Source organism: Crotalus tigris, unplaced genomic scaffold (assembly GCF_016545835.1).
Source record: "Crotalus tigris isolate CLP2741 ecotype Arizona unplaced genomic scaffold, ASM1654583v1 scf7180000017628.32516253702:7417878, whole genome shotgun sequence".
Classification (NCBI taxonomy): Eukaryota; Metazoa; Chordata; class Lepidosauria; order Squamata; family Viperidae; genus Crotalus; species Crotalus tigris.
In genome coordinates, this window is record NW_024096523.1 from 4,236,785 (window position 1) to 4,258,692 (window position 21,908).

A 21,908-nucleotide genomic window follows, 5' to 3' on the forward strand; every position below is an offset into this window, starting at 1 on the left:
TCAATAACCCTAAATAACCCTTTTCTATAGCAAATGTTTGATTGATCCAAGTCACTCCTTGTGTCCTGCAGGAATCATCCATCTCCCTTACGCTGAAATCGAAGAGCCGTTCGAAGCCTGGTATAACCTAACTGGGAACAAGAGTCGCATTGAATATTATAATGGTAAGAAACTGGTGCCCTCACTAAATAAAAAGAGAAGAACCAGAAGATTTAGTTTGGGGGAAAGAAAATCCCCCAAAGGGGTCAAACAGGTCAATAGCAAACCAGGATATGTTGACCCAACTCTGAAGATTTACTATTTGTTAATCAAAGTAGTATAGCTGCCTGCCTCCCAGAAGCAACTCTGTGTGGAATAAAACAACTACTATCAAAACAATAGATATAAAATTTCACATTCAAAGTTAATTTTAGGAAAGGCTAAGAGAGGATAAAATGACCACCTGCCTCCAATTCCCTAGGATCTGGCAAAAGTACAAAACAAAACAGAGAGCAAATCCTGCTTGCTTCTCGCACTGATGATATTACCTAGCTGGGTAATGAAATTCCTGCAAGAAAACAATCAAACTCAGAGAGCACCAAGGACCTTGTCTCAAGAATAGGGGTGACACAAAAACAAATGCAATATATGGAATAACATTGGTTTTCTTGCACATGGCAGAGGATTGGGCTGGTCCCTCTTGGGGGGGGGGACATAGAAGGAGGAGCATTGTTCCTCTTAGGATCTCTGTCCCCAGGAGACAACTACAGAAGGCAGCAGCATACGTTATGGCAATTTCATTGTTTTACTGGATCAGGGCTTGAATACTGTGGTCTCTTTAGATTTCTCAATCTTAGCACAGCTAATTAGAGGTACACCGTGCTGATCAACATGATTTTCCCAGCTAATGTAAGCAGAAAGGCTATCTAAATTATTAAACAGATAGTCAGCAAAGTTGTCTTGTAGCTTCTTGGTTCCAGAAAGATTTCTCAAGGTGGAGAAGACAGTGAGCAAAGCAGCAAGCAAAAAAGCAACCAATGAAACAACTATTGATTAGAGGAGCTCTTACACACTATATGCACACCCTTACACGCTTCACACACATATACCAAAGCACTTCTTTTTTCTCCTAATTTATAACCTGAAAGTGTTGGACTCTGGCTAGCCAATTTTCATCAGTCTTGTCATGAAATATTGCTACAATTTAGAAAACGGTTAAAGGAGTGGTTGAGGTGCTCTCAGTCAGCTTTTGATCACAGACATCGTGATGCACGGTAAAGTACTTTTATCCATCAGATGTACTTTGACTTTCTGCTGATCTTTGGTAGATCATTGTTATAATCCACTCTAGCGTGGTGTTACATTTCCATGCACATGTATGTTCAGATGGACATACAATTCATCAAGCAAAAATTCATCATGATTGCTAGAAAGGTTGTTTGCTGGACCAACCTGCCGAGAAGCTTACAGTCTGTTCAAACAGATTCTTCCTGGTTCAGCACGTCCTTGGCTTTTGATTATCCAAAGAACCTTTCCCACGGTTTGTTCCAACTCCACAGTTCTGTGATTAACAATGAATTAGCAGGAAAACTCCAGCCCAGTGAAGACCTCATTGAATGAATCTGAGCTACTGTAGCTTAGTGAAAAGAGTACATGTGTTTTGAACGTAGCAAGTTCAGGGTTTAGTCCTTGACCATTACATTGTAAAAGTCTTTAGTCCTTGACCATTACATTGTAAAAGTCTATGCAGATTCTCAGTCATCCAGGTTGTCCCAAAGGTGCTTTTTCAAGAGACAACTGAACTTTTTTTGTTTTTCTTTGAAGACATTTCGCTTCTCATCCAAGAGAGCTGAAGAAACTTCTTGAATGAGAAGCGAAACATCTTCAAAGAAAAGCAAGAAAATCCAGTTGCCTCTTGAAAAAAGCAGCTTTGGAACTCCATCGTAAAAGTCTCTAATTTAAATTGATGGAGTGCCACTGCCAAGATCTGGTTCACAAATTGCATGTGGTTTGGGCTTTGGGTGGTGGGTGAACTTTACCTTTCAGACTTAAAACATGGCTTGTGGCTTTTTATGTTATGTGAACCTAGTCGATTGTGATGGTTTCTCCAAACTATGGTGGCTTCCCACCCACATATACATGTGAGCTGCATTCACTATCAAACATTTGAGATAACCATCCCACCAACCACAGTTCAGGACATCACCATAGGAAGACAACAGAGCATAGGGAAACAACTAAGCTAGATGACTATAAGGACAGTTCCCCAACTCATAAAGACTGCCAGGAAACTCCACCGGAGAAGATGTTTCAGATATGGGCGTCTCTCTAATGGGCTTCTATTTTATCTCTGTATGAAGAAGTGCTCCCAGTTAGGCAGCAGAAGATCTAATGAATTCATTTGTATGGAAGAAAGAAATTTAGGCATAATCCTCTACATACCCCAGGAATTTCCTTGTACTGGCTGAAAATCTGCCTTCCCCTCATTCACCTCCTGCAAATAGTATATTAAGGAACTGATTTGCATTTTTCAGTTGGGAGGGGAGACTGACCTTACAAAAAATATGCAGAGTAAGTTTATCAGGATACCAGCATCCTACTCCTTGAAAACCATGAGAAAAATTCTCCCACTCCTTCCAAGATCATCCATGTCTTTACGGTCCACATTTGCCCCCTCTCAAAATCTGTATCAGCTTGCTTGTTGAACACAAAGGACATTTCTTTTTTTTTCTCTGTTTTCCTTTTAATTTTTAAAATACTTTTACCATATCAATTTAAAAAAAAACTATATATTTTTTTTAAAAAAGAATGAGCCACCAGATTTTCTCTGCAAAGAAATTCTGGGGTGGCTTCTCTGAATTTCCCCAGGGAAAGGAGAATTTTGCCGTAATGTCTCAAGGACAGAACTTCCTTCCAATGGTGACAGTAACACCACTCTGAAAAGTCCTGTGGGAGACTTTCCTCTTCAATTCTTTTCCTGTGATTGGAAATGTGGGGAGCCCAAGAGACTGCAGGTCACCAGAGACAACTTTGACTGACAAATCTGCCTCATTGCTAAATGAGTGCAAGAAACCACATTCCACCGGGGAAAAACTTCTCCAAATTCTCTTCTTCTTCAACACAAATTAACAGAAAAACAGAGTTGGAAGGGACCTTGGTAGTCTTCTAGTCCAACCTGCTGCTCAAGCAGGAGACCCTATACAATTTCAGACAAATGGCTGTCCAATCTCTTTTTAAAAACTTCCAGTTTTGGAGCATTCACCACTTCTGGAGGAAAGTCATTCCACTGATTAATTGTCTTAACTGTCAGGAAATTTCTCCTTAGTTCTAGGTTGCTTCTCTTCTTGATTAGTTTCCATCCATTGCTTCTTGTCCTGCCTTCAAGCGCTTTTGAGAATTTACCCCCTCTTCTTTGTGGGAACCCCTTAGATATTGGAACACTGCTACTATGTCCCCCTAGTCCTTCTTTTCATTAGACTAGACATACCCAGTTCCAACAACTGTTTTTTCTTTCTTTTATCCAATTGAATGAGAAGTGAAAGGAAAAATTGCCTGGCTGCTCTGTTGCATTCTTGTTTGCCTTGGGGATTGGGGGTGTAGAGAAATCTGGACTTGAAGGGAAATTGTGGTTTGGAACATGCATGGATCTGCTCCAAATTATATTTTGCCCTTTGAATTGGGAGCTCTGCACAACTATATGGGTTCCTAGGAAGCAGTTTCAACAGATTGCTTCTTACTACACAATCTCTTTACTTAGGAAAGCCAGAGGTCCTTAGTGCATACGCAAAGTGTGTGCTTTGTGGCTTAGCCACATTTCTTTCCTTCTTCATTTGTGTTTACCATTGCTCACGCTGTCATGTTTTGCAGGCCAGGTGGTGACACTGCAGCTTGGATGTTTAGAGCCCTATGGTGCCTTGTTCAAGATTACACCAGCAACCACAGAAAAGGTGGTCAATATTCAGAAGTGCTTCCTGATAAATGGCACCAAAGAAAGTCAAGTGAAGCCACAAGGGGTCTTTCCCAGCATGAAAGATTTCAAGGTGAGTTAACGATGCTCAGCAGCTGGAGAAGAAATAGGAATCCAATACTTGGATCCAGAAAGTTGGCTGGCTGATCTTTGGGAAAAGACACTGCCTACCTTCACACCGCTGTTATCTCAGGGTTTGTGAAGTGGGCAACAGTATAGATACTCCTTATCACAGTTCATTTAGTGACCCTTCAAAGTTACAATGGCACTTTTTCAATGCCATTGTAATTTTGAAAGGTTACTAAACTAGGTAAGTCAAGGACTCCCTACTTCTGACCAATTTTCACGCTTATGACCGTTGCAGCATCCCCATGGTCATGTGATTTACATTTGGAAGCTTGACAATTGGTTCATATTTATGACGGTTGCCGTGTCCCAGGGTCCTGAGATCATGTGATCAGCTTTTGCGATCTTGTGACAAGCAAAGTCAATGGGGAAGCCAGATTCACTTAACAACCATGTTACTAATTCAACAACTGCAGTGATTCACTTAACAAATGGTGCAAGGAAAGTCATAAAATGGGACAAAACTCACTTAACAAACTTCTCACTTAGCAACATAAATTCTGGGCTCAATTGTGGTCATAAGTCAAGGACTACCTATATCTGGGTTATCACATACTAAGCCATAACTTTAGGTTGTATTAACCATTCAGTTGTGTCTGATACCTGGTGGCTTTATAGGCAAGTGCTCTCCATGTTCTCCATCCTTCCTATGTTGTGGGAGCCCAACCATTGTGATTGTAGGCTCTAGTTATGGCTTTTCAAGCATGGCGACACTTAGAAAGCCATAACTAGAGTATACAAATCACAATGGTTGGGGCTCCCACAATATAGGAAGAAGAAACCAAGCAACTCTCATTATTGTTGAGTTCCAGCATCAGGCTAAGCTGTGGTCTGTTTTTAATCATGGTAGCCAAACCAAACCAATCTTCAAAGACATAAGAACATACCTTATGTCTAAGCATAACCAGCTTCTCTTAACCTCAGTTGCTTATGACGAAATGTGAATTGCAGGGTAGAGTTGGTCAAAACCAGAAAAAATTGTGAAGAATTTTGGCAATGCAAAGTATTCTCCACTTGTTCAGGGGTGGGTGGAAATAGGAGAATTTGTCAGTTTGTGGTGTCCACAGTGAATCAAGCATTCTATGTTTCTATTTTTGTCTATTTTTGCAAGGAAACTCATTCTTATGAAATCTTTTGTCTCTGCTTGCACTATTTTTTTAAAAAATCTGAATAATTTCACCCTTTCTCTGCCCAACACATTTCTTTAAGACTGAACTTGGGAAAAATACCGTTCACATTGCAAGTTTCCCTCTGGCATTTTGGGTGGACCATGAGATATTTAAATTATAGCTTTCTGTATCTTATTTGGCAAGTATTTGCAGCACCTGACCAAGTGCTAGATTCACCCATCATGCAAAACAATGATAGTCAACATGGCTTGTTGAATAAGACATTACTTGCTCGTACATTTCACTAAGCTATAATCTATGGTTTACAGGCCCTAATGGCCAGGTTGTCTCAACTTATTGGGCCAGACTGAACAAGCCACATTAGTTGGATTGATGTAGCACCAAAATTGTAATGTGGGTTTTATGATTTGCTAGTGTGCTGTGTAGACATAGTCAATGTGATTTGTGAATCATCGTTATAATGTAGCCTGGACTTGGTTAAATTGTGGTTCATTTAGGAAATATTTTATTTAGGAAATAAAAAAAAACATTTCAGCCATTGGTTGGAATGTGTAGTTTCAGAAAATATTTTTTCTGATATTGGAGGTCTTCTCCATGCAAAGCAGACCTTCTACTATTGAGCTGTAGTCTCTCCCCAGCTCACCTACCTTTGGAGACCAGTCCATCTTTGATGGCTCCAAGAATCACTGTACTTTCGGCGCACCCCAGTTCTTTCGACAGACCATGGGAAACACTAATATCCCAGCCCTCCTCTTTTTCGATAGGCCTGAAAAAGCTGTTCCAATTGAAAATAGCACATGGACCTCAGCCACCTCAGCCAGCTCAGCCAGCCCTTTGCCTCAGTGAGTCAGCCACTTCCTTCTGCAGCAAAGCCGCTGCTATCGTGCCAAGTTTCTAATAAAATTGCAAAGCAAGTTTCACCCAGATGCTGTTGTCTTGACAGTAATGAAATCTCTTTCTGCGATGGCTGCTCAAAGTGGCATTTGTCACACACATCTGATGGCAAGCTGTTATTTGACCTATGCGAAATCACTGTCTGGAAGAGCATGATGCTACAGATGTGGGCGAGAAACGTTGCAGTGTTGTTTTGCTAATTTGCTAATGCAGGACTCAAAATCCACCTTGCCTTCAAAGACCCCTGAATTATGGAAGCCTGTCTTTCTGATAAAGGCAAAGGTTTCCCCTGTCCAGTCATGTCTGACTCTAGGAGATGGTGCTCATCTCCATTTCTTAACTGAGAAAACCAGCATTATCTGAAGACCGTTCTGTGGTCATGTGGCCAGCATGATTATACACCACAGTGCATAGAATGCTGCTACCTTCCCACTAAAGTGGTACCTATTTATCTACTCACATTTGCATGCTTTCGAACTGCTAGAACAGGGGTCTTCAAACTTGGCCCTTTTATGATTTGTGGACTTCAACTCCTAGAATTCCTCAGCCAGGCATGCTGGCTGAGGAATTCTGGAAGTTGAAGTCCACAAGTCATAAAAGGGCCGAGTGTGAAGACCCCTGTGCTAGATTGACAGGAGCTGAGGCAAGAGATGGGAGCTCACACCATGCTGCAGGGTCCAGTTATCAAACCTGGGCTGTCAGCTTTTCAGCTTTCCAGCTGACAAGCTCAGTGTCTTTAACTGCATATAGAACTGCCTTAGAAGCTGGATTTCTTAACCACTTGGGATGTGGGCTATTTGGCTGGAAGTAGGAAAACCAAGAGCCCACAGGAAAAAGAGCGATTCTTTAACATGTCCAAAGAGTGTTGTGGGTTCCTTGCGACCTGCTATCACGTGGTTTTCCTTTAGGTGAAAAAGCACTTGGGATAACATTGATAACCTCCATTCCACTTACAAACGAAAGCTATGCCAGTCAGGGGAAGGAAAGATAATTCAACAGGAGAGCCCCTGCTTTCTTCATAGAGGTGCCAAATTCAACACCTGATATCACTAGCAATCATTACTTCTGTATGGATTAAATCAGCCATGAGAAATTCTTCTTCCAGAAAATTGAACTGCCAATTGAAAAAGACAACTAGTGTGTGACTCCTGTTGGCTGAAAGACCACCCAGGCTTCTCTATAACACGCCAAGGCTACACTCCAAAAGAAGATGAAGACAAAGGAGAAGCCAGAGGATTTAAAATATAAAATAAGTTCCCCAAACTTCTGCAAAGATGATTCCCATTGTTTCTTAAAGCCATTCTCCAAACTCTAACAAAGCAGGAGAACAGTGAAACATTGAGCTCTGGATGAATCTGAGGGCACCAAAGGGGATACTGGGACTTTTTACCCCCCTGGGGTTGATTCAAGGCTGGGATCATATATTATCCTAAGCAATCATGTAGCTTTAGTTTATTGCGATGTTTGAGCCTGGCTATACTGTGGTTTGCAAGCCATGAATTCCGATGCAGTATCTTGACTGACTTTAACCAATTGTGGGTTTTGTTTTTCAGTACATAGTTACAAGAACCAGGCTTTGTGTAGTATGCAATCACAATCAAAAAGCCTGACTGGAACAATGCAGTTTGAAGGATCCTTGGTGCTCTCTGAGTTTGGTTGTTTTCTTGCAGATGTTTCATTACCCAAACTAGCACTGATGATGTTCATCAGTGCTAGTTTGGGTAATGAAAAGTCTGCAAGAAAACAACCAAATTCATAGAGCACCAAGAACCCTTCATTTCACCCTGAGTTACAAATATTCTCCTTTATTGGTACAATGCAATTTCCTATGTGCCTTTTTCAATGGCTTCTCTCTGCTGTTCCTCCAGTTTGTAAGAGAAGAATACTACAAAAACATATACACCGCCGTTTGGCAGAGCACAACCCACTGGGGCAACAAGAAGAATATTTATACGATGTGGGTGACCAATGCCAGCTGTGGAGTCACCCCAGTACATTACGAGATGAAAGGTTACAACAACTTGCTGGGATCCCACTACGACAAGTATGAAATTGATTACAGCGACTTCTCCAATAGCTTCCCAGCTTCCATCTTTGTCCTGAAATCAAATGGTAAGTCAGAAGGATTTATCTCCTGCCTGTATTGAAAAATATTTGGGGAGATGGCCCTCAAACTTTTGCCCATTGTGTTCAGGGAGGGTGGCCATCATTGTAAACTTCACAACTCAGCAGGGATCAGAACCATATGTCATGCCCAAGCAGACTCTCTTTTGAGCAAGAAAAACTGAAGCTAAGAGGTAAATTCTCAAGTTAAATCTCCATGTTGGATTGGATAGCAATCAGGCGGTTTTACTACTCAGAATAATCTATAAAGATTGAGAACAAAAGTGTAGAGCAGCGGCTCCCAACCTTTTCTATATCCCGTATCCCTAGAGCGCTTCTGATATATTCTCGCACCCTTTACAAAAGTTTGAAATATAGGCAACGAATTATACATATACACTATAATTTTGAAAACCCAAGTTTTCACACCCCTGGAACAGTGTCTTGCACCCCCAGAAGGTGTGAGCACCCCCGGTTGGGAACCCCTGGTGTAGAGGGAATGGCATTGATGAATAGACGGAAGAGTAGCTACCAAGGTAGCTGTCAATAAAAGGGATCCAAATCCAGGACAAAAATGTAACATGACAGAGTTGGAAGGGATCTTGGAGGTCTTCTAGACCAACCCCCTGCTCAAACAGGAGACCCTATACCAGTGATGGCAAACCTTTTAGAGACCAAGTGCCCAAACTGCAACCCAAAACCCTGAATGGGTTTCATCTTTTATCTTCACGTGAACTAGAGCAGTGGTTCTTAACCTTTTTGAATGAATCGCCCCCTTGAGCCAATGAGGAAGTTGTCATCGCCCCCCTCCTCCAACATAACCTCTCAATCACAACATAGGAAATAATTCTTCCATTTATGCAAACACTTTTTTTGTTTTCTTTAAAATTGTCATCAGGACATATCGATGCAAATAATTTATTTCCAGTCTTTTTCCCATATCTCCCATATTCTGGCCAATGGCGCACCACTGTATGAATAAAGGCTGCTGCGCAACGTGCATGAAGATAAGCGATGCGTCTTCACATTTGTACGGCATTCTGTACTGAAGCTAGCTGGAGGAACATTTAAAAACACAGTTCAATTCGATCTGATGTTTTTGTACGACAGATATACACCGATTCACTGTACGAAAAAGTCTCAAAAGTGTCCCCAAAACTTCTCGCTCCATCGTCCCCATATCGCCCCCTTTTCGTTCCATCGCCCCCCTGAAAAATGAAATCGCCCCCTGGGGGGCAATATTGCCCAGGTTAAGAACCACTGGACTAGAGAAGGGCTTATGCATGTGCAGTCTCTTCTTAAAAGCCTCCAGTGATGGAGCACATGCATAAGCCCTTCTCTAGTTCACATGAAGATAAAAGATGAAACACATTCAGATGTGCAAAGTTCTGTTACTAGAGCCTTACAATAAAAGTAGCATTAACCTACATGGCATTGTTTTCCTTGTTTGGTCTACCTTGAGCAACTGACAGAGGATAGGCTTTGTTCATGAGCAAAGCTATAATATGTTACGTCTGCTTTTATGTGAGGTTTAAGACAAGCTCTTACAGTTTGTATTGTCTGATTACGCCCACTATTATGGCTTAGTCAACTATGTTTGAAGTCTTCAAGCAGAATCTTGATAGTCATCTGCATAAAATCCTATAATGGATCCTGCATTGCACAGGGGATTAGACTAGACTAGATGATCTCTAAGCCCGTTCCAGCTCTGATTCTATAGTTCCATCATACTAAAGCCATCTGTAGTCTAACCTGGCATTAGGTAGCCTGGCTTCTTATTTTTTATGGGTCTGACAGAACATAGGAGCCATGTGAAGTATTAAATGTAGGCAGTCCTCGACTTACGACCATAACTGAGCCCAAGATTTATGTTGCTAAGTGAGACAGTTGCTAAGTGAATTTTGCTCCATTTTATGACCTTTCTCACCACAGTTGTTAAGCGAACCATTGCTGTTGTTAATTTAGTGACATGGTTGTTAAGTGAACCTGGCTTCCCCATTGACTTTGCTTGTCAGAAGGTCGCAAAAGGTGATCACATGACCCCGGGACACTGCAACGGTCATAAATATGAGTCAGTTGCCAAGCCTGTGAATTTTTATCACATGACCACGGAGATGCTGCAACGGTCATCAGTGTGAAAAATAGTCATAAGTCACTCTTTTCATTGTGTTGTAACTTTAAACAGTCACTAAATGAACTGTTGTAAGTTGAGGACTACCTATATGCAAGTGACATGCATTTTTTCCAACTTTATGGGCTTCCTTATTTGGTCAGTTTCTGCGGTGGCCAGGATACTGTTCCTCCAATAGCTCAATCGTCTCTTTAACCTGTTTGGTTATTTGTTTCTTTATTCATCCCTGTCATTTTTGTGCCACTCCACTGGAAACCAACTGTGAACAGCCCAGAGCAAAAATAAGGATTAAAAACCAACAGAACAAAGACAAAACAATGTGAATCATATTGACGAACCCAACAGGGACAGATCCCAAATTTATCCCCCCAAAAAATATTCTGTCCCACTTGGCTGCAAAAATGGTTTCATCAGAGAAATGGTGATCCATATATATGGGGTCAGGCTATTTTACATGAGGGATACTCTCATTCAGAAGGTCCGACTATGGCAGGGGTAGGCAACCTTGGCTCTTTTATGACTCTTGGACTTCAACTCCCAGAAAGCTTCAGCCAGCATGGCTCAGCTTGGAAACCTCTCCCTTTCCCCTCAGCAAGGATGGCTCAGGAATTCTGGGAGTTGAAGTCCACCAGTCATAAAGGGGCCATAGTTCCCCCATGATGGCTCAGGAATTCTGGGAATTGAAGTCCACGAGTCATAAAAGAGCCAAGATTGCCTACCCCTGGACTATGGGATCCCTACAGAGGGGGCTTCTTAGGATCTGTCTCTTGACCAGCTGACATCTCTCCTGAATGGCCTTTTCCATTTTATATAATTGAATGATTGGAATGTGTTGTATATCCTCGACTTGCAAAAGTTCCTTTAGTGACTGTTCGAAGTTACAATGGCACTGAAAAAGTGATTCGTGACCGATTTTCACGCTTATGACCATTGCAGCATCCCCGTGATCAAAATTCAGACATTTGGCAACTGACTCATATTTATGAGCGTTGCAGTGTCCCGGGGTCATGTGATCACCTTTTGCAACCTTCTCACAAGCAAAGTCAATGGGGAAACCAGGTTAACTTAACAACCCTGTCACTAATTTAACAACTGCACTGATTCGCTTAACAACTGTGGCGAGAAAGGTAATAAAATGGGACAAAACTCACTTAACAAATTTCTCACTCAGCCACAGAAATTTTGGGCTCGTTTGTGGTCGTACGTCGAGGACTACCTGTAAATACAGATAGTTCTCAACTTACAATCCATCCTCATGCTTATAACCATTGCAACGTCCCCAGGGTCCTGTGATCAAAATTTGGGCACTTGACAACCAGCATGTATTTACAACAATTGAGCTGAGGTGGCGCAGCAGTTAGAGTGCAGTACTGCAGGCCACTTTAGCTGACTGTGTTCAGCAGGTCAGCAGTTCAAATCTCACCGGCTCAAGGTTGACTCAGCCTTCCATCCTTCCGGGGTAGGTAAAATGAGGACCCAGATTGTTGGGGGCAATGTAAATATATATATACATTGCTTACTGGTGTACACCGCTTAGAGAGTGCTTGCACTTAAAGTGGTATATAAGTCTCATAAATAAATAAATAAATAAATTGAAGCATCCCAGAGTCACGTGATCCCCATCTGTGATCTTCCCAACCAATTTCTGACGAGCGAAGTCAATGAGGGAAACCGGATTTGCTTAATGAACACAGGATTCATTTAACAATTGCAGTGATTCACTTAACAACCGCGGCGAAAAAAGTTGTAAAATCAGTCGAGATTCACTTAACAACTGTCCTGCTTAGCAACAGGAATTCGGATCTCAGTTGGCGTCGTCAGTTTGGACTACCTGTATACTATGAGAAAGGAACAGCATAGCAATAACAGCAAACAGTTAACAGTTTTCTCAGCTGGGATAACAGTTTCCTTATTTCTTTCTGTGCCCCTTTGATCTTGCAAACCTGAACAATTGTATTGCTTTCCAAGTGCCATTTTTCATCTCCAGCAGCTCCCATTCCTGGCAGTACAGGCCAAAACTGACTTCAGCCACCCAAATCAAAAAGCAGATTAGAGAATGCCCTGCAAATGACCTTTTGTTTTCTTGCAGAGAAAGGGACTCCCAACATTTCATCTAAAAATGTTGGCTTAGCTGGATGCTGAAAAAAACGACACCATCTGCCTTTATCCTCCTCCTCCTCTTCCTCCTCCTTCTTCCATTCCACCCTATCAGGGAGCTTGCAGAGATATTATATACGATGTTAATTTGGGCAGATATTTATGGCTTGTATTACAGAGCTTCAGATACAATCTCCACCCTCTCCATAGGCCTTGCTTAAGGCACTTGGAAACTTATATGATCTTTTAATGACTTTCTGGTCTGTGGATATGTGCCCTTCCCTTCTCTGTTTTCCATTGTGATTTGATGTTTGGCAACTTGGATCATGTAAGCTAGGAAAAATTTATTCCTGCAAAAGAGACCAGCATGGCTTAAAGCCTCATGCTCTCCATAGTATTTGAATTTTATCGCACTTTTTTATATATAACTCAAGACAGTGAACATACCTTAATACTCTTGCCTCCTCTTTTCCCTATAACAACTGCTCTGCGAGATAGGTTGGGCTGAGAGAGAGAGGAGTGCTGGTTGGGGAAGTCTGGGAGTCGAATTCTTCCTATCTTTTAAGTTGCCAAGATTCTCTTCTCCTGCTGTTGATCCTTTCTCCCTGGCTCTCTATTCGCCAGTTAGGAAGATTCTCCCTCTCTCTGCCTTATACAGGAAGTCCCGAACTTACAACTGCAATTGGGGCCAGAATTTCTATTGCTAAACAAGGTGATTGATTCCTGCCTGATTATTATTTTTTTTGCCATGTTTGCTAAGTGAATCGCTGCAGTTGTTGAGTGAATCATGCAGTCATTAAGCGAATCTGTCTTTCCTCATTGACTTTGCTTATCAGACGTTGGCTGGGAAGATCACAGATGACAATCCAATGACCCTGGGATACTGCAACTATCATAAACACATAATAATAATAATAATAATAATAACAACAACAACAACAACAACAACATTGGAAATGACCTCAGAGGTCATATAGTCCAACCCCCTGCTCAGGCAGGAAACATGCTGGTTGCCAAGTGCCCAAATTTTGATCTTGTGACCATAGGGATGCTGCAACAGTTGCTAAGTGCAAGGAAAGACTGTAAGTCATTTTTTTCAATACCGTTATAACTTCAGACGGTTATTAAACGAATGGCTGAAAGTCGAGAGCTACCCATAGGAGAACCTAACCCTCAGAAGTCTTCAGATTCCCTGGTTTCAGAATATTTCTCTGGATTTGTGAAATGGACTGTTGCATTTCAGTGCTCCATGGGTATTGCGAAACCCACATGTGCATTGTGCTTCCTCCTAGAAACACAATTGTGTGATGAGCTGCCAGGAGATTCCACTGAGCACCACATCATGGCCAACCCCATGGCTGATTTTGTTGGTGGACAGGAGGATCGTGCCCACAGCCTGTTCCACCATTACAGAAAACGCTTTGGAAAGAGCTATGACACTGAGCAGGAGATGGACCATCGGAAGCACACCTTCACCCACAACATGAGGTGCAAAGCCTCAGAAGAAGAGGCAGAGGGAAGGAGGGGGGTTGGTAGAAGGACAGGAGAGAGGAGAAAAGAACTAGTTTGATGAAAAGGAGGACTGCGGGTGACATGATAAAAGTCTTCCAATATCTGAGGGGCTGCCACAAAGAAGAGGGGGTCAAGCTATTCTCCAGAGCACCTGAAGGCAGGACAAGAAGCAGCGGATGAAAACTAACCAAAGAGAGAAGCAACCTAGAACCAAGGAAGTATTTCCTGACATCTAGAACAATTAATCAGTGGAATGACTTGCATCCAGAGGTTGTGGGTGCTCCAACACTGGAGGTTTTTAAGAAGATACTGGACAGTCATTTGTCTGAAATGGTATAGGCTCTCTTGCTGGAGCAGGGGGTTGGATTTGAAGACCTCCAAGGTCCCTTCCAATTCTGTTATTCTGTATTCTGATGAAAAACATTTGCTGTCTCAGAAGAGCTTTCTCTGTAATCAGTAAATGTGCTCATTATTGCAGGAAAGGCTTGAAAAATAATGATGATGATGATGAAGTTGATGATGATGATGATGTTGGAAGGGACTTTGGAGGTCATCTAGTCCAACCCCCTGCTCAGGCAGGAAACCCTATACCATTTCAGACAAACGGCTGTCCAGTGTCTTCTTAAAAACGTCCAGTTCTAACTGTCAGGAAGTTTCTCCTTAGTTCTAGGTTGCTTCTCTCCTTGGTTAGTTTCCATCTGTTGCTTCTTGTCCTGCCTTCAGGGGCTTTGGAGAATAGCTTGACTCCCTCTTCTTTGTGACAGCCCCTGAGATACTAGAACTCTGCTATCATGTCCCCCCTCATCTTTCTCTATTAAACTAGACATACCCAATTCCAGCAACCGTTCCTTATATGTTTTAGTCTCCAGTCCCCTAATCATCTTTGTTGTTCTTCTCTGTACAGTTTCTAGAGTCTCAACATCTTTTTTTACATTGTGGTGGCCAAGATAGATTTTACAAATAATTAGTTGCACTCTTTCCTCTTTACTATTCCTTAATATTTTGACTTTAGCTCTGCCGTATTATTTTAACACAAGTTCAAAGGCTTTCATTGTCATTTGTACAAAGACATGGGTGGCAAGGTGAAAGCTTCTTTTCTCATCTCACCAGCCAAGTTTTAATTCTGTGCTTCCCTGGAAGCATTAGCATGTAAACCATTCTGATGTTATCCTGTAGTATCAGTGGTGAAATTAGTTTACATCTGAGATTAAAATGCATAATCAAGAACATTATAAAACAACACTTGTCAAAACAAGCAGCAATCAAACAAGGCTTAGAACTGGTGCCAAAAGTTCTCATAAACTACCAAAAGTGAAGATTGAAAAACTCATCCAGAGGTCAAGCCTGGATAGTTGAGAGTCCCAAAATCGTGGGGCCAGTGACCATTAGGGTGATTAGAAGGTACAAAAGGGAGCATTCATACTTAACAGCTGTGGTAGCACAGTGGTTAGAATGCAGTGTTGCAAGCTAACTCTACATTCCACTGCCAGCAGTTCAATTCCCACTGGCTCAAAGTTGGTTCAGCCTTCCACCCTTCCCAGGTCAGTAAAAGGAGGACCCAGATTGTTGGCGGCAATATGCTGACTCTGTGAAACCACTCAGAGAGTGGTGAAGTGGCTTCTAGAAGAAGCCAGATGCCACGTCCACCATTTTGTGAAGGTAAAAAATGTGGGCCATATCTTAAATTTTAATTGTTTCTTTGTCATCAAGAAAGTAAAGAAAGTACAATTTCCAAACAAAAGGAAAAAAAGGATAGATTTTAGGTGGGTGTCCATTACTTGCTGACTCTCCCCTCCCACCTTGGGCCTTTAAGGGTCAGAAAGTTAGATGATATCCAGTACCTGGCTTAGCTCTTCCTCTTCCTCCTCCTTTCCCAGGTTCGTCCATTCCAAGAATCGAGCCAACCTTCCATTTAAGCTGGCCCTGAATCACTTGGCAGATCTCACCCTGGAAGAGATGGCTGTGATGAGGGGGAAGCTCAAGAGCACGACACCCAACAAGGGGCTGCCCTTTCCTGAGGAGATTTACACAGGCCTCATCCTGCCAGAAAGTTTGGACTGGAGACTCTATGGTATGTATTGGTAGTCTGGGATGAGCATGGTTAGTAAACTGTCATCTTTGTGACAGTCATTCAGCAGCACAGAGGAGGTACATCTTCCAGGCCTTGGTGGAACCATAGATGGTTGGTTTTGTATAGCTTGTCTGAACCTTTGACACTTTTTTATTACTTTTCTATTTTAAGTTTAAGTCATCCAGACTCATTTTGGAGTTGGGAAACTTCTAAATCTCCCATCAGCCATGACACATTGTCTAATTTTTTTCTCTTCCTCAGCCATGCTGCCCCATCTTCAATGCAGGCAGTCCTCAACTTATGGCCACAACTGAGCCCAAAATTTCTGTTGCTAACCAAAATAGTTGTTAAGTGAGTTTTGACCCATCTTACGACCTTTCTTGCCATAATTGTGAATCACTGCAGTTGTTAAGTAAATAACATGGTTCTTAAATGAATCTGGCTTGCCCATTAACTTTGCTTGTCAGACGGTCACAAAAGGTGACCCTGGGATACTGCAACTGTCATAAATATGAGTCAGCTGTCAAATGTCTGAATTTTGATCATGTAACCACGGGGATGCTGCAACAGTCATAAGTGTGAAAAGTGCTCATAGTCACATTTTTCAGTGCTATTGAAACTTCAAACGGTCACTAAATAAATGCTTGTAAATTGAGATTACCTCTACATCTGTACCTCTAGTCAACCTTCTGTTTCTCGAATTGCCATTGAATTCACCTGAGGTGAAAAATAGGCAGCTTTAAACCTTTATTATTTATTTGTATGTTTGTTAGTTTAAAATTTGTTTGCCACCCATCTCGTCACAAGGCGACTTGTTAAGCCATCGTGGCCTCGTTCCAACATCACCCAGCCATTAAGAATGATTTATACCAACTTCAAGGTTTGGCTTTGTACTTCATTGTCAGATGGAAACCAACAAGAATGTAGGTTGGTGTTAGTAATAAATCAGTTTCCTGACTTTTTTGTTTTATTTTTAGATTTTTTAATAGTTTTTATTCAAACAGGGAGAGGATTGATTCCCTTCCTTTTCCAACACAGTTTTTATCATTTATTTGCAAACCACAATATAATAGTGTTCTAATTTTCCTTCTATTCCCTTTTGTTGCAATTAATAATAGGATGTTTTTGCTGATTGCTCACTTGGACCACTTTTTCACCCAGACATTGCATCTTCTAGAATCATCCAACTGTTACTGTACCAAAAGAACAGTAATGAGAATAGACTTTATATCACCAGTGATAGTAGAGGAATACTAGAAGATTTTGAAAATCACTAATGGAGAAATAGACTTTGTCCTTGCCTGATGTGACAAAAAAGTTGATCTAGGTACAAATACTAAATGGCATAGGTAGAAAATGCAAAAGATAAAAATTAAAAACTTGATTGTTTTGGGATGGATGGATAAAAGTTAAACCTTGTTCTAAATATCCTTTGGATTTTTCCTATTGCAAAAGAAAAAATTATGGGATTCTGATCTTGTTTGGCAGCATTTGAAGATAAATAGCATAACAGGAGGTATGCAGAAGGATGGCAAGGCAAGTGTGCAAAAATTTTCTCTTTGCTCTTTCCAGGGGCAGTGACTCCTGTCAAAGACCAGGCTGTGTGTGGTTCCTGCTGGAGCTTTTCTAGTACGGGATCCCTTGAAGGAGCTCTCTTCCTTAAGGTAGGAACTGCTTCATTCCTTACATTTTGGAAGATGTCGGTTAGTAGGAGTGTGTAAAATTCAAAAGACCCTGTTCCAAAATATGTTCATGTTAATTGTTTGGAAGGGAGAATTGCAGCAGAATGTTTCAAGCCTGGAAAATTTTGCATCTCCAATGCTTTGCCTAATTCTCATGTAGGCTGTCGAAGAACCACTATTTGTCTGTCTATCTGTCTGTCTATATCTGATTTTTATAGAATAGAATTCTTTATTGGCCAAGCGTGATTGGACACACAGGGAATTTGTCTCCGGTGCATAAGCTCACAATGCAGATATAAACAGCAAGTAATAGGTCATAGGTCATAAATCATAGTTACAATCATTAATCGTGTTACAAACAAAAATTGATAAATCATAAGAAACCAATAGGAGAAGATAGTAGGAAAGATGAGAAGATGATAAATGAGACAGTGCTATAAGAATTAAGTGTTCGGCAGAGTGATGGCACGGGGGAATCCCCTCTTTATAAGTAACTCAAGGTGGTGAACATATCTAATACTTCTTTCCCTTCCTGTTTTCACCCACAACAACAACCCTTTGGGGTGGGCTGGGCTGAAATAGAGGGATTGGCCCAGTCATTCAGCCATCTTTCATGCCTAAAGTGGGACTAGAACTCACATTCTCCTGGTTTCTAGGCCAGCACCTTAAGCACCATACCAAACTGGCTCTCTGTTCTGATATTGATGGAGATTGATTGATACAGATATAGATGCAGATATCACTATCCTGGTCTTGTTTCCAACAGGTTAATATCACTAGTGGAAGTTACAGAACAAACATTACATCAGTAACCAAAGAAAAATAACATAAGTAACTAGGCTAAATATGGAAATAGAATAATGGATGATTTATATCAATACGTTTGCCAGAGAGGGAAGTAATATCCACCAAAAAAATCTACATAGGGATATGGCTAAGGTTGCCAAACTCTTTCAACTAACATCTTTAAATAGTTTGTTTTAACAAGTATAAATGTTTTTTTTTCGACCATTAGTTTTTACATAAGCAAATAGAAATTAATTCGTTCCTCTTCCTAATTTAATTGTTTTGAATAATGCATTTAATTACAAATTAGAATGATGTTGTAGGATGGTTGTACAGCATAAACTAAGATTAGCATTTTGAGAGTGGCTCTATCCCCATAATATGGTCAGCCAAAACAAAGAATCAACATTATAGTCCAGGGCTGAACAGGTTCAGGTCCTCAATAACCTATGGATTTTAACTCCCAGAATTCCGGGCTGGCTCAGGAATTCTAGGAATTGAAGTCCACAGGTGGTAAAAGGCCCATAGTTGCTCATCCTGTTACAGTCCAATCCAATGACTTGGTTCATAGAACTCATTAAGACATAATATGGTTGCTTTAATTTTGCCTTAGCCACTAGGGCTTATCAAACATATTTTATAGAGAACATTATGTGAATACAGGTAGTCCTTGACTTACCACAGTTTATTTACTGACCGTTCAAAGTTACAACACTGGAAAAAGTGACTTATGACCGTTTTTCACACTTAACAAGCGTTGCAGCATCCCCATGGTCATATGATCAAAATTCAGATGCTTGGTAACTCGCTCATATTTATGACGGTTGTAGGGTCCTGGCATCACATGATCCCCTTTTGTGACCTTTTGACAAGCAAAGTCAATGGGGAAGCCAGATTCACTTAACAAACTGTGTTAATAACGTAACAACTACAGCAATTCACTTAACAACTATGGCAAGAAAGGTTGTAATATGGGACAAAATTCACTTAACAAATGTCTCACTTAGCAACAGAAATTTTGTGCTCAGTTGTGTTCGTAGGTCAAGGACTATCTGTACAGCCAATAAATCTACCAAAGATGAAGTATATTTCTATTCTGTTGGTTATTTTGCACAAGAGAAAGACATCATAAGACAATGCAGAGCTCCGGGCTCAGTTGCTGTGTTCGTGCTCCTACTTGTTCCAAAATATTTCTTCAGTTTGGATGCACTACACAGCCCTAGCATATAGCCTCTTAGAAACACTTTCTAAAGATCCTTAGACATGCCAATCAAAGCACTGGTGATTGCTCAGTAAGGCTTTTGGGCCTGTTTTTTGTTTAAAAGAAAACCCACATACGGAGTAATGTTCAAAAGTTGCTATTCAAAAGTCACTCCAACTGTAATCTTCTAAATTATACCATTGACATTTTTTTTCTTTAAAAAAAAATACAGCAGCTCTAGCAATGAAACAGAACAAAACTGGAGAGATTAAAACTGTTCCTATAGAGAAAACAAATTCCTGAGCTGAACCCACATTCAGCTAGAAAGGCTAGAAAGAAATCAGCGCTCTAATTTGTGGGGGTGAAAGACTCTAGAATGGTGCTTCTGATATTTATGATAATTCAATCAGGTTTTATCCTTAGTTTGTCTTTCACATTCCATTGAACAGAGGTCCCCAACCTTGGCAACTTTAAGATTTGTGGACTTCAACTCTCAGAATTCCTCAGCCAGCTTGGCTGGCTGAGGAATTCTGGGAGTTGAAGTCTACAAGTCTTAAAGTTGCCAAGGTTGGGGACCCCCCCTGCCATAGAACTTTGTGTTGTTCAGAGTTCCAAAGGATGAGAGTAGAACAACCCTCCTTAATAGAAAGAAGGACTGTTGTTCTGCAAAGCACAACAATATAGGTAGTTCTCGACGTAGGACCACAATTGAGCCCAACATTTCTATATGTATCTAAGCAAGACAGTTGTTAAGTGAGTTTTGCCCCATTTTACAACCTATCTTGCCACAGTTGTTAAATGAATGACTGCAGTTCTTAAGTTAGTAACACAGTTGTTAAGTGAATCTGGCTTTCCCATTGACTTTGCTTGTCAGAAGGTCGCAAAAGGGGATCACATGACCCCAGGACACAGTAAATGTCATAAATATGAGCCAGTCGCCAAGTGTCAGAATTTTGATCATGGTGCTGCAACAGTCATAAGTGTGAAAAACGGTCATAAACCACTATTTTCAGTGCCGTTGTAACTTCAGACAATCACTATATGAATTGTTGTAAGTCTACCTGCATGTCTGCTAAGCTGTAAAAAAGGATGCAACTGCTTTCTATAAAAAAAAAAAACTGTATATACACGCACACCCTTCACTGTGATTTTTCTGATGCCATTAGGAACTGCAATTGGTAGCTTTGCTCCCTTGCCAGGAAATGCAACCAAGCCTGAACAAAGTATTTTTGAGCCCTAGTGGTGTAGTGGTTAGAATGCAGTATTGCAGGCTAATTCTGCCGACTGCCAGCAGTTCGATTCTCATTGGCTCAAGGTCGACTCAGCCTTCCATCCTTTCAAGGTCGGTAAAATGAGGACCCAGATTGTTGGGGGCAAATTGCTGATTCTGTAAACCGCTTAGAGAGAGCTGTAATGCACTGTGAAGCAGTATATAAGTCTAAGTGCTATTGCTATTTTTATTCTATTCCCCAGACTGGCAACCTCATCCCTTTGTCTCAACAAATTCTCATCGACTGCTCCTGGGGTTTTGGAAATTATGCTTGTGATGGTGGTGAGGAGTGGCAAGCATTTGAATGGATCCTGAAACATGGCGGCATTGCCACCACCGAGTCATATGGGCCCTACAAAGGACAAGTGAGTGACAGAAACCCATCTGTCAGAGGGGCATCCAGAAGACCTCTGTGTTGTTTAAAATATAAATTATTGCAGCCTTTTTCTTGTTTTATTCTTGTGACAACACAGGAGCACAAATATCTGACAGTGGTTTATCAAAAGAACTGTGGTTTAATATACAACATGAAACAACAACATTCAGGGAGCATACAGAATACAAGGTAGTGAGTTATATTCAAATGATTCAAGTGAGCGAGAGATTCTAACTGTCATTCTCATACACAGTCCCTTAAAGGGACACTAGCCCTAAAATACTCTGCTGACTCATTCTCTATACATCACTTCTGCCGGTCAACTACTAAATTATAATTACCTTGACACTCTGCTTACTGAGAAAGATCAGTGTGGCTTAAGACTTGCTCTGAAAGAGAAGCCAATTGGCAACTAGTTGTTTCTAGATCTGTTGGGATTAACTGTTGAGGTTGGAATTAACTAAAAGCAGAACCGCAACACAGAGTTTGGAACAACTGCAGTTTGGGGATAGTAAAGGGAGGCATACGATCAACTAGGTGGAAATCTTAGGATACAGATAGTTCTTGACTTATGGCCACTCAC

At 41.1% G+C, this 21,908-nt stretch overlaps 1 protein-coding gene across 1 annotated transcript in view; it reads left to right on the forward strand.

Moving 5' to 3' along the window:
- The window catches only part of LOC120304109 (digestive cysteine proteinase 2-like), a 49,653-nt gene that overhangs the window by 23,593 nt on the left and 4,152 nt on the right, over positions 1 to 21,908 (forward strand). The window contains exons 3-9 of the mRNA XM_039334268.1: positions 72 to 164; positions 3,847 to 4,019; positions 7,965 to 8,208; positions 13,720 to 13,915; positions 15,817 to 16,010; positions 17,583 to 17,674; positions 21,153 to 21,314. Coding sequence (XP_039190202.1) covers positions 72 to 164; positions 3,847 to 4,019; positions 7,965 to 8,208; positions 13,720 to 13,915; positions 15,817 to 16,010; positions 17,583 to 17,674; positions 21,153 to 21,314 — 1,154 coding nt within the window. The remainder of the gene's footprint in view (positions 1 to 71; positions 165 to 3,846; positions 4,020 to 7,964; positions 8,209 to 13,719; positions 13,916 to 15,816; positions 16,011 to 17,582; positions 17,675 to 21,152; positions 21,315 to 21,908) is intronic.